Here is a 12,646-nt window from a genome sequence, read left to right on the forward strand (position 1 = left end):
TGTGTGTATGTGTGTGTGTGTGTGTGTATGTGTGTGTGTGTGTGTGTATGTGTGTGTGTGTGTGTGTGCGTGTGTGTGTGTGTGTTTGTGTGTGTGTGTTTGCCAGACAGCAGCTGATGGCCAGTCATTTCTGCTCTTGGTGACATTATGGCAACACCAGCATCATACATCATGACTGTCTGTACGCTGTAAATGTTAAATTATGTATAACTGCATATGCATACGTGCACAGACAAAAACTCTGTAACTGATGTAACTGCACCACAGAATCTCATATTTCTGACACCACAGCTAACCACTGTTGAAAGTTCTTTGCTTTGCTTTTGACTGTCTGTCTTGCTCTCCTGTTCCTCTCTATTTACTTTATTCCTAAACATTACAAATAACTGTCACATTATATTACATTTCAGGAGTTTAGCAAACATCCTCATTCTGTAGAAAGTGGCCAACATTAGAGGCACTAATTTCCAGAAACAAAGATGAAACAAGGCTTTTATTGTGCCTGTCTCTGGCATGGCCTTCTAATATCGAATAGCAAGAGTTCTTTAAGCATTTTAAGTGGCTTGGCTTGGCCACAACATAACAAAACTGTTTTACACGCGAGGGACAAAGTCACATTTGGACTTTCAACACATGCAGCACTGACCGAGATGAGGTCAGTGTCTCAGCGAAACCCTCCTCTGCTCAAAAATCAAGACACAACTTGTCAGCAGTGTCCACTTCATTTGCAAGAATTTGGCTGATATTTCAGACCATTACTAATAGTGTACAAGGGAATACTCAGAATAGACACACAGAGGAATTGACGCTTCAACAGCAGCTGTCAAAGGCCTCCAGATAAATGCTCTTGTTATTCCTTGAGAGACAGGCATCTGCTTTACTCTGTAAAGGTGGTGCTTTATCTGTGCAGTGCTTGCCCTGCTGTAGGCTCCCAGCTGTACACGTACTGTGCATTTGTCCAAACTTTCAAACGTCTGCGTGGTACTTGTCATTTTTGCATGTTGTGATGCAGTTAAGAATTCCCTCCATTTGGTTTGTTGTTGTGGACGCTGTTTTTGTGTGTTTTTTTTTTTTGTGCTATTTTGACAATGTTTTATGTCTGGCTAACAGTTGCAGCCAGTGAACTACAAAAGCAGAGAGGAAGTGATAAACAATTAACAGGAGTCATTTATTTTATTATTTCAAACAAAGTGTAGGATAATTGAGCGTTTGCTAAACCCCTATACCGGACTTTGATTGTCCATTTATAGCTTAGCAACTGTAACTAGGCACAACAGGCCTGTAGAACTTTTGATGTCTCCACATGATGAAACCGCATGGAGCTGTAAAGATTTCAGACATTGGTATCTTTTTCTTGGTTTTGCAAAACCAACCCACGAAAGGAAAAGTGCAAAGAATCAATGATACCGTGTTTTTATCTACTCTAAGGTAAGCTGCAAGTATTAGCATGTCTGGCTAACTGACTGACATTAGTAACCTTAGACAGCAATATATCCAAGGCAAAGGAGGATTTCATACTACATTATTTTGTGGGGTTACAGTTTATGTTATAAAGCCCTGTTTAATGTAGTGCATCCCATGTGTAGTAGTTACCAATTATATCAAAGCAAGTGGATGCTACTATCAGCATACAGGATAACATAAGCCACTCTGCCCTGCTCTTGATTAGGTTTACAGACATACTGATGCAACATCAGCCAAACTCATTATCAAAGACTGTATGTTTTGTACATAGATTATCAAATAATGAGGATGCACAATTTTTGCCTGGGGCATACAGCTTTAGCCTTAGTCTTTATCACAATATGATATATGTAGCCTTCAAGTGCATATTTGAGAACCATTTACAGGGTTCTTGCTTTAAAATGGGTCAGGTCAAAATATTAAAAAAGTCAGCAAAAGTCAATTGTTAGGCCGGTTCTTGTCCACCTCTGTCTGAAATCAATATCCCATTGTTTCAAAAATTACAAAGAATTTTGAGTAGCAAATCTGCCAAAGTTATCGTTGTAAACTGCAAATGGGCTGTGCCAGAAAGCCTGACAGGCGTAGCGACAGTAACTAAAGGGGGGCAGGGGTTAGTTTTTTCCTATCCATGTATTCCACAGGAATTTTGGACAATACCAAACTGTGGGAAGGCCTCTCACAACATCAGACTTAGCTTGTCTGTTACAATCGGTGGCCAAAGAAGTAACCCATTACATTGGTGACCTCCTCTTTTGCAGGAGGTATGTAGGCCCAAGAGATCCTGTTTGCGTGATATCTTAGAAATTATTACTCAAACTGCACTTGCAGAAAATGCACTCAGGGGAAGTAATACCTCAGCAACAGCTGTTGTAGGAATGACACACAGCATTTCCATTGGTCAACGTACTGATATATGACGGGTATTTAAAAAGTTCCATGGCCAATAACCTGTTGAAAATGTCATACAACATTTTACACATTCTGTATATCCCCAAAAATGGTCAACCAACAATTCATGTCTTTTATACTGTTGTGTAAATATTGTTCCGTGCCCTATACATGCACATCTGGCTTGATACATTTTCATGAAACCTTATCATCATCAGCTAAATCTTAAATTACCCCCTCATTAAAACAAATGTTATCCCAAGAGTGTCTTTCACTGATTTTTTTTCTGGCCAGCATTTTACCATTCATGATAATGTCCAGAGTAGCACAGACAAGGGAGGGACATTCCCCTGTGTGTGTCTCTATGTAGTGTGTTCATACATGTTCTGACTGTCAGTGGGCGCACCACTCCCTATGATGTCCGCAGCATCGGACCATGTTGACTGATCTTTGATCCTCTGCCCTGGCCTTGTGTGTCAGGGGTATAGACACTGACCGAACCAACTGAGCTGAGCCAAGATCCCATGGAACCACACCCTGAAACCACAGAATCATTAGTGGGCCTCGCTCCCACTCTTGCTCTGTCTGGTATTGTCATTCATCATAGGAAATGTGTTAGTGCCACTCTAAGTGACGGCAGTGGCATTATACAACATCGAGAAAAGCCCTCTTGGCCACAGCAACCTGGAAGGGAACCTCAACCTTTAACATTTCCTACTTTGGTTCCCAACTGCAAATTATTCTTGAGCTTGTTTGTGGTGCAACCTTGTGGGACAATGTTTTCTGATAATCACCAGAGTTTGGAAATGAACCAACATGTCCTACCAAATAAACTTGCAGTGCATTGTACACAGCAGTGTTTCTTAAACTACACATCTAGAACTAAAAGGTCCTTGGTGGGTTTTGATAGGGCCAGGGAACTAGCATTTTGTTATGAGCTTGGGTCCCACAGTGATGCTACATGTGAAAAGATTTACAAGTCCTTGGCCTGCTGTATTGAACAAACACAGAAGCTAACTCTTCCTGACATTTGGTGAGGTATCATTCTGAAGTGGATGAAGACACGAACAGAATATCCAGTGGAACTTCCCTTGTCTTCCCCGTGTCTCACACGCATGTTTTGGCCAAAAGTTATTTTTCATTACAAGAGAGGAAAATGTCGTCATGGTGGAACAGGTGCTTTACAGGGCTGGGAAAGGGTGGAGAATATAGTCAGTGGTTCCTGACACCCTTCATTCACTTTATTATGAGGAGATAGTGTGGGAAGTTTGGAAGAGTTGACTCAACCAATAAACAGCTCTTTTTGACACTGCATGCAGAACAGATGTGTAGGTGTTGTAGACCAATAACACATGGCAGTCAAGAGGAGTGAGGGTAAAGGAAGGTGAAAGGGACAGAAGTCAGGAAGACAAAAACTACACCCGAAGTGGTGATGTACAAGAAAAAGAAAAAAAAAGAGACAGGGACAAAGATATTAGGTCAAAATAGGGAGAGTACTAAAAATGTTGTCCACAATATAATCTCTTCACTAGCATGTTGAGCTTGTGTAACTACATCAACCGATTTGGCTGATGGCCCCTAAACCTGATCATCTGTCTCCTCAAGTTCCCAACATGAACATGCATGTACAGAATGTTGAGCTGTGACAGCCAACAATGTTTTTGGCTATCACATAGCCTACAGGACACTTTATGGCCCTTCCAGGGAAAGTCAATTGAACAACTGAATAACTGACATATCCTGAAGTCTAGAAGTCTAGAAGGACCAAATATTCTTTTTCCATCCAAAAGTATGTATCAGGAAAATATGAGGAAATGTCTGCACACTTCAAATAGTTTTTAATGATGTCCAGATTGAGAGCCAGCTAAAAAGAGTGTCGATATATTTATGAGGTCATTCATAAACGTTTGAAGCCACAAATTATCATTGTGATTTGTGATTTCATGAAAAAACCAAATAACTTTAGTTATGTGAACTGCATTCACAGCACCAACCGTTACTACTAATACTAGCATACACGACAATGACATATGAAAGAGCATTGGTTCTGACCTGGCAGGACATGGTTGGGTGTTGCAGGGCATCAATCCAGTAGCTGGTCTTGATCTGGGATTGCAGTAGGATGTGTTCACCTGCACTCTCAAGTCTTTGTAGCATGCTGACTTCGTATTCATCTGGCCTGTGTGGGATAAATATCAATACGTTCAGGCACATTATCATAAATGGAGAATATCATTTTTATTTTGAGTTACAGTCTATTCCTAACTGCCAATTGGCTACTATAAAATATCACTAGTAAAACAAAACTACAGGCTCACATTTACTGTGCTGGATTAAATAGTTATGAAGAGACATTATAGATTTATTGGCATAAATGTAAAAAAACAGCAATTTTACTGATCTTGAAGGTTCATTCTTGACTTTGGAAACAGCAGCTTCACAAAACATAATTTGGAAATTGTCCAACTACAACAAAACAGCATTGTTGTGTGTTAGTGTGTCAAGCTGCTTGTCAAGATGCTATCAAAAGGTTTGCAAATAATATTCCTGCATTGTGTGAACATGTGACACCTGTTTATAACGTGAAAGCAATATGATACTGGTTTCACACTGACATACTTTCTAGGTGATAGTATGCATTGTATGTTGATGAATATTTAACTGTGCATGCTTTTTCACTACACTTCCCTTTGTACATGTGATGTGCAGAGAATATATTTTGTCTCTGTAAGCCATAAAAACATTTGTTGAAAAGTTTTAGGTTCCTCAATTTAAGTTATCATTTACTTTGTCAGAGGCTACCAATCCTCTTTGAATTCTGACTTTTGTGTTTGTGAATTCTGACACAAAAGCAGAGCTGACTGTGTTTTTAATTTATTTGAAACATGAATCCCACAGATCTCCTGGTTGGTATTTGGCTTAAGGCAAGGTCAATCTGCACATCTCAGCTCATACAGGTCAGTTAGTCAGTCACACTCTTTAATAAAGCAAATGACCCCCAACCCATCACGACCTACAATCAAGGCACAAAGAGGTAGAGGTGGTTAGGGTGGACCGCAACAGACCAGGGTGGGGAACTTTAACCTGGGGGGGGTCAATCAACAGGAACTCTACACTGGGGGCTTTGTTCTCATTCATGAAGCCAAGCAAGTGCACACACACAAACACACACACACATATACAAGCACTCACAAAGGGAAGTGTGTATGAGTAAACACTCATGAGCACTCACACGGAAACACACACACACATAGACACACACACACACAGACACACACACGCACACACACACACACACACACACACACACACCTTTATCTCCTGACCTCTGCCCGCAAATCACCATGCCAAGGACTGCTCATGTCATTACAGCTGTCTTTGCATGCGTTTCTGTGCGTGTGTGTGTCTGTGTGTGTGTGTGTGTGTGCTAGTTTAATACTAGGCCTCTGGTGGGACGAATGCCATCGGTCAAAGCCGTGCATGTGTGTGCTTGCTTGCTTTAAGGCTATCTATGTGGTGTGGTTGTGTGTGTGTGTGTATATGCATGTAATAGCAGGTCTCCAGTAGAATAAGAAGAGGTCCCACCAGTCCGAAACAAGAACTACTAATGTCCCCTCACTAATGATGGGATTACTCCCCTCTCCATTTAACCTGAAGCTAAAAGCCTTATTATAGATCAGAGAGGCCAGACTGAGCTGTGGATGCTTGTCCATTGATCTACAAACTGTCCTCTTAATCTCTGGGCTGCTCCAGATTACTTGAAAAGAGGTGATTTGTCCTTTTTCATCAATGCAATAGACTCAGACTAGGTTCAAAAACACAAACAAGTAGTGTCTGTTTTGAACAAATACAGTAACATGTCACTGCACAAGATCTGCTTTGACAGGGAAGATGAAATGCACTATACTTCATTTAGAATATATCTATCATTGTAGTTTGGAAAAGCACATTTTGATCTAATTTGCAGCACAAGTGTAATATGATAATGCTACTGAAAAATACCTTTTGGCAGTCATGTTTGTACATACCTCCAGCACAAGTTGCTGAGCACTGGGAGCGTATGATGGCCCATGTATAATTGTGTTTGATGTGATTCTTCTTCTCATCAGATTTCTTCAGAGTATATTCCCAACGTACTCCTGGGTTCCAGCCCTGCAACAATATCTACAGGACAAAGAATATGGTAAGAATGATGAAATGAAAGACTGCACAAAAGAAGTAAAAATGTATGCAGGCCCATAACTAAGATGTAAAGAAGAAAGTCATAATCAAAAGAAGGGTGGGAGGTCTTATAGAGTATATTAAAAATTTACCAAATTGCACGTAAGTAAGGTTCCACTGATCCCTTACCTCTATGATCAGTGTGTCATTGGTGGGGCCAGTCGATAAGAGGCTCTCTGGTCTGTTATAGGGTCTCTTGTATTCAAAAATGGCTCCAGCGATGGGGTGTCGGCCTGGCCAGTCCACTGTCCAATGTCCGTTCAAGTAGTAGCGTCTCTGTGTGTCCCTGACAGCCAGGTATGAGCTTGATGTATTCAACTCCATCACACGGATACTCCGAGCCCCTGCTGGGATGGTTACCACCCCATAGTACTCTGAGAAAGACAAGAAAACATTTTAAACAAACACCAAAAGCTGTAAAAAACTAACACAAGTAAAAAAAAACAACTGCATTTCAATTACATGGATTATGACAACAAAACACACAAAACAGTCTTGTGTATAAGCTACTGATAAAGGGTAGGAAAAACAGTTTCAGTATCTGGTATATGAAGTGTGAACTCAACAATTTAATTCATTATGACATACGGTTAGTATAATGCTGCTTGGTGTACTGTCCTTTGTAGATCTTGCAGGTGGAGTTGTTTCCTTTACACACCCCACAAGCATCAGGCACAGCTGTGGAGCCCAACACGCGGTCACAGCCCACTCTCTGTGGGAGAAAAACATCATTGCTTTTGACAAAAAATAGATTATGAACATAAAATGCAACTTTACATCATACAATGTAATAAATTACAACAGTTGAAAGCTACCATCACTCATCCCTGTTGTGATGACAGGTCGACATTTTCCTTTTCATTACATCTGAAGTACTTGTGAAATAGCACAACAAGGGTGTCTATTGATGTTCTCCACTGCTAAACCTGTTCTCAAAATTTATAGCTCAGCCTCAGAGATCCCACACATGATATCATCTTCAAAAAACTCTGCACGCTTTCTCACTCTTCAACACAACCATGTTACTGTCTCACTGCTTGCCTGTTTTAAAGTATTACCTCACACAGTCCATCAATACAGACGTTGGAGCTGTCCTGTGAGCAGAGAGTCCCATCCTTAACTTTACTGGCCAAGGCAAAGAAGAAATCATAACCTTCAGCAAAGCAGTACAGCTTACATACATCTTGATCTGGAAGAAAAGAAAATAACCAGAGGGGCCAGAGGCAACAAGCAAATTCTTTAGTACCATGACATACCATAGTTGGTGAAAACTCCCCACAAACTTTCTCTTTTGTCATTTCACATCTTTTTTCCTAAGTAATTTTGAAAATGATTTCAGCCATTGTCTCACCATCCACTCTAGTGTATGGTCTCCAGGTGTAGTACCATCCTCTGAACTGTTTGCTGTTGAATTCGGCACACTGTTGCGCTCTGTAGTCGATGGCGTTGGGGGGACAATCCTCAGTGTTACAAAGCTTGTACGACCTGGAGGAGCCCTCACAGAACTTCCCTCCATATGCAGGTCTGCAGAGAGGAACACACGTGTCATGAAAATTAAGCTTTTCATTTGTCCTTGTTTATTTCAATATTCAGCGTTTCACTGTAGAATTCTTTACTTTGTAATATTCTGATTTCCTCTCAGATGTATGTGATCTACAGAGTGAGTGAGTCTTATATATGTGAATATCCTTCCGTCAATGTATGTGGCTGTGTGTGGGTGTGTCTTTTTGAAAGCTTCTCCAATCACAGGTGTATAACTCGAGGCTATGTTCCTTTAAATCCCCTTCCATGGGACAATTACACCCTCTATAAGCCCTCCAATCACATTGTCACTTATATCTCTCTCGCTCACAGATTCTCTCCCTTTATATCTTTACATTTCATCTTTCGCTTTTTTTAATCCCTTCTCTGTCATCTCTTCTACCGTCTATCCCTCCCCCCTTTCTCTCTCTCTCCTCTGCCTCTTTCCTCTTGCCTGTCTTTGTCTTCCTTTCCCTCCACCACCATCCTTCCTCCCCCATCTCTTGGTCTTTCTCCACATCACTCTCTGTTTAATTTAGTCCACCACTTGTCAGGATCTTGGCATGACATGATAAAGAGGAGGCCCCAGCATTTAGGACAGGGCCCCCCGACTGACTGGAAGTGCAAATAATCCTGAGTGACTGATGAGTAAGGGACTAAGTGAGCAGATAAGTGATGAAGCGACAAACCCATGTGAGGGATCTTCACTATTTTAATCACGTGTCTTAATATACTCGTGGCCTTGAATCGAGCAATCACAAACGGTACAGACCATCTCTGTACCAAAACGTCTCTCCATTAATCCTCTGTGTATACAGTTGTGTATGTGTATACATTTTTCCCTGTTTGCATACATGCTAGTTATGGCAATTCCTGCATATTTTAATGTACAACTGTGAGCTTACATTTACCTGGTAAACCAACACTTGTCATATTGCTACAGCTATTTTAACACAAGTTAGGAGAACCTAATAGAATGGATCTTGCAAACTAGGAAATGGTATATTTATAAAGATTATTTGCTATGTGGTTTTTGCTTGGGTAGGCAAAAACGTAAATGGTCAGTTTTTGGGGTGGGTTTCACTGTTATATTTTGATGGCTTAATTTGAAAATGTTTTGATCGTTTAAAATGCTACCACCTCACAAGCTCACTAATTTACATGCTGCATCCAATCTATTTAATCCATATACACAAACAGAAATTTGATGAATTTTAATCGGAGCTCAACACTGTAACTATTTCTTAGCAAACAAGCGACAAGATTATAAGATGTTACTGCGCTAAGAAAAAGGCAGTGGTGGGGAAGCTACTTTGAAAACATAGCTTTGCAAGCTACCAATTACTTCACCCTGGAAGACGTTAAACTACAGCAAAGGGGACAATCTAGTTTGGTCAACTAAATCAAACTGACAATGTACATGTGATACGGAATTATAACAAAATACAAGTCTCATGCCAGCTTATTGCCAAAAGTGCCAACTTGTTCACAGGTTATACAACCACAAAATAAAATACCCCACTATTCATGTGAAAGTGTAATGAATGTCAGCTTTGGTTTTGTAAACAATAACTGCTTAAGTTTGGCCATGACGATTGTTCCTCAGGCTGAGATTCAGGAGGTTTATCCATGATGACCTTGTAGCTGTGTGAGCACTGAGCAGCGCCTGCCCGTGGCTTTTGTACATGCACTACACAAAGGTCAAGTGTGTGGTGGTGGCTGTCTGACGAATGCATTGCCTGAGCATGCCTCCTGGCTCCCTTTCCATACTTAACACACTGACATGACAGTGGTATTGATCTTCTTATGAAAGCAAAATGTTCCCCTAACTGTAGAACATTTTATTCTGTCCTCATCTTTGCTAAAAATGCACTGTTGTACCAGTTTGTTAGGGCCTGTTCATTGAGTATTTCTCTACCTGGGGTTGTTGCATTGCCTCTCTCGATAGGTGACTCCACTCTCGCAGCTTCGCGAGCAGGCAGACCAGGATGACCACTCTGACCATTGGCCATGCTGAGGCCTCGGGCCCTCATCACCCTGTTTTACACACTGGCCCCTACGACACCACTGGAGAAGACGAGAGAGAGAGAGAGGAATTATGAGTGGGATAGAGGGAGGCTGAAGAAGGGAGGCATACACAAACAAAGAGCAAAATGTTTTAAATTGTCTATGACATACAGACTTTCCAATGGACCCTGCCCTTTATCTTCTTTATGATCACTGTCTGTCAAACCATAGCAGAGGCCTGTAAGAAGCAGCTTTCAGCTTTAACTGCTGTCAAAAAGGTCATGGTACAGACTTGGTTATGTACTCATAATCTCTCAGTGAAACTCCAGTTGTGCTGCTTTTTGGACAGTCCCTACCTTGAGCTGTCATCAGCTAGAATTAAAAGAGGTAAGTCAAACACAACTGAAATATGGAAAAAACTGTCTCATACCTGACAAGGATATTCTCCTAAAATAATACACATACCATTGTCCTTCACTGTCATATTTGCATTTTGTGTTGTTTTCCCTACACTGTATTTAACTTTTGCTTTTCACCTCATTCCAATTTTTCTTCTTTTTAAAAGCAGTAAAAGCAAAAATGTAACTACAAAAACATGAAACAGGTTGAAATACAGTACTGTTGCCAACAATGCACAAATCAACATAGTAATGTTTCTTCACTGCTGAAAAACATTCTTTTCAACAATTTTAGTTTTGAAACAAAAGAATAAATATCTGCCAAGGGACTGAGATAATTTAACTTCTTTCCAGTGCAAATCAACTATAAGGGTGTGGTATCTGCCTTTTTGTGACTTGTTTATTAGTATTTATATCTGGTTTCAACATAGTTTTTGAAAGAAGTGAACCAGGTCAGGCAGATTTTTAACGATCAATGAACAATTTCTCTCATAATCTGGTCACTAGTAACTTGACCCTACTGGTGGCTTGGAAAATACACAGGGGGCCACCCTGACCAAGCGGTGTTCCACCCATGAACACTGCCAAGTGTGTTCCATGAGGTAACCAGGCAAAGCAGAAGAGGAATATCAAACTATATGGAAAGTTATGTGAATAAAGATTGTCAGTACAGTACTGCATGAATAGTGGAGGAGCTACAGGAGATGCTTCATACTACTGACTCAAGTTATTTACTGTATGTACTTCAAAAAGGCTGAGTCATTAACCAACAACCTATCACGTGTTACAAAATGAGCAGAACTTTACTGAAAGTCCCTTAATGTAACATGAGAAGACTTTGCAAAATCTAAACTCTCTTAAAGCAACATTATGTCACAAGCTGTTTCCTGGCACACCACTGAACTGGATTTGTACATGTCAAGATGACATCAGTCACAATATACTCAACTGCTCGCCCTGGAGTGATCTCAGGAACCTTCTCAAGCACGTGCGTGCGCACACACGCACGCACACACGTGCATGAGTAATGATAGCGGGCATATGTTCGGCTGTTCTTGTTCTCACTGTGTGTTCATGCCTGCACACGAGCCCACCGACACATACACTAGCACACACACATGCACACACCCCTCCAACTAATCTCGTGGTCCTTGACTACGAGGTAGAACAGCTGATTTCCCCTCAGTTTTCCCCCTGCGGCTGAGTGCCACAGATTCCTAAGTGAGCCTGTCATTGTTTGTGTTCAGTTAATTGTCCCGTGGAGAGAGAGGGCGGGATTAAACCATCAAGTTCAATATATTGAGAACCAAATGTCGACGAGGGGCTGTCAGGGGAGAGAGGGTAAGAGAGAGTGCGAGCCTTGGGGGAGAATCATCTTGAAAGAAGGAAAAAAAACAAAGAATAAATAAAGAGCACAGATTGCTTTTTGGCCCCAACCCCAATGGCATATTTTTGCCACGTCAGCAACAAACCAATTGCAGCTGCTCCCTGAGGTAAAATAATGGAGGAAGACTGTGGTACCTCTATCAAGAAGAGAGATTTTATTGATGCTGCACTCAAATGAACTCAAATCAAAAACACAGTAAATCCGATTCAAACTCTTAACCTAGCTTACAAGTGCATTTATTAGTCTGCGCTGGCTGCTGGGACACAATGACATTGGCGCGTAAAACAACGCTGTTAAAAGACGTGCCGTGTAACACAGTTCAAGGCCTTTTGTCTTGAAATGGCAAAACTGAGTGGAGGTATCAGCACTTTATACCACTAAACCACTCAATAAATGTTACTTTCATAACAGTATCTACATCTATTTAGCCGGTTCACCTTATAAAATACTATCACGCTTTGTACCATTTACTCACTTAGAGTGAATCCCTTGGCGGTTTCCCTTGGAAGAGGAATGTATGTGTGTGTCTGTGTGTGAAACATCTCTTTACAAGCTCTACCCCCTCTTATACTAAATGTCACATAGTTGATAATACTAAGCAGCACACTTAAAAAAAAAATCAAGTAGTCCAAGTGATGCAAAATCCATTGTGAAAACTGAATTCACATATTTCACTATTTCAGTCTGCACTTTCAAACTTTTTGTTAGAGTTGTGTGTGAGTGTTGAGGACATTTTCTCACCAAAACTGCTGAGATATGT

General features: G+C 40.8%; 1 protein-coding gene across 1 annotated transcript in view; it reads right to left on the reverse strand.

Moving 5' to 3' along the window:
- Nucleotides 1-12,646, reverse strand: part of adamts16 (ADAM metallopeptidase with thrombospondin type 1 motif 16) — a 54,101-nt gene that overhangs the window by 9,550 nt on the left and 31,905 nt on the right. The window contains exons 13-19 of the mRNA XM_022753601.1: nt 10,013-10,161; nt 7,925-8,097; nt 7,632-7,762; nt 7,162-7,285; nt 6,703-6,947; nt 6,381-6,516; nt 4,405-4,531 (exon numbers count right to left, since the gene is read on the reverse strand). Coding sequence (XP_022609322.1) covers nt 4,405-4,531; nt 6,381-6,516; nt 6,703-6,947; nt 7,162-7,285; nt 7,632-7,762; nt 7,925-8,097; nt 10,013-10,161 — 1,085 coding nt within the window. The remainder of the gene's footprint in view (nt 1-4,404; nt 4,532-6,380; nt 6,517-6,702; nt 6,948-7,161; nt 7,286-7,631; nt 7,763-7,924; nt 8,098-10,012; nt 10,162-12,646) is intronic.

This window comes from Seriola dumerili, unplaced genomic scaffold (assembly GCF_002260705.1).
Source record: "Seriola dumerili isolate Sdu_G_001 unplaced genomic scaffold, Sdu_1.0 BDQW01000191.1, whole genome shotgun sequence".
Taxonomy (NCBI): Eukaryota; Metazoa; Chordata; class Actinopteri; order Carangiformes; family Carangidae; genus Seriola; species Seriola dumerili.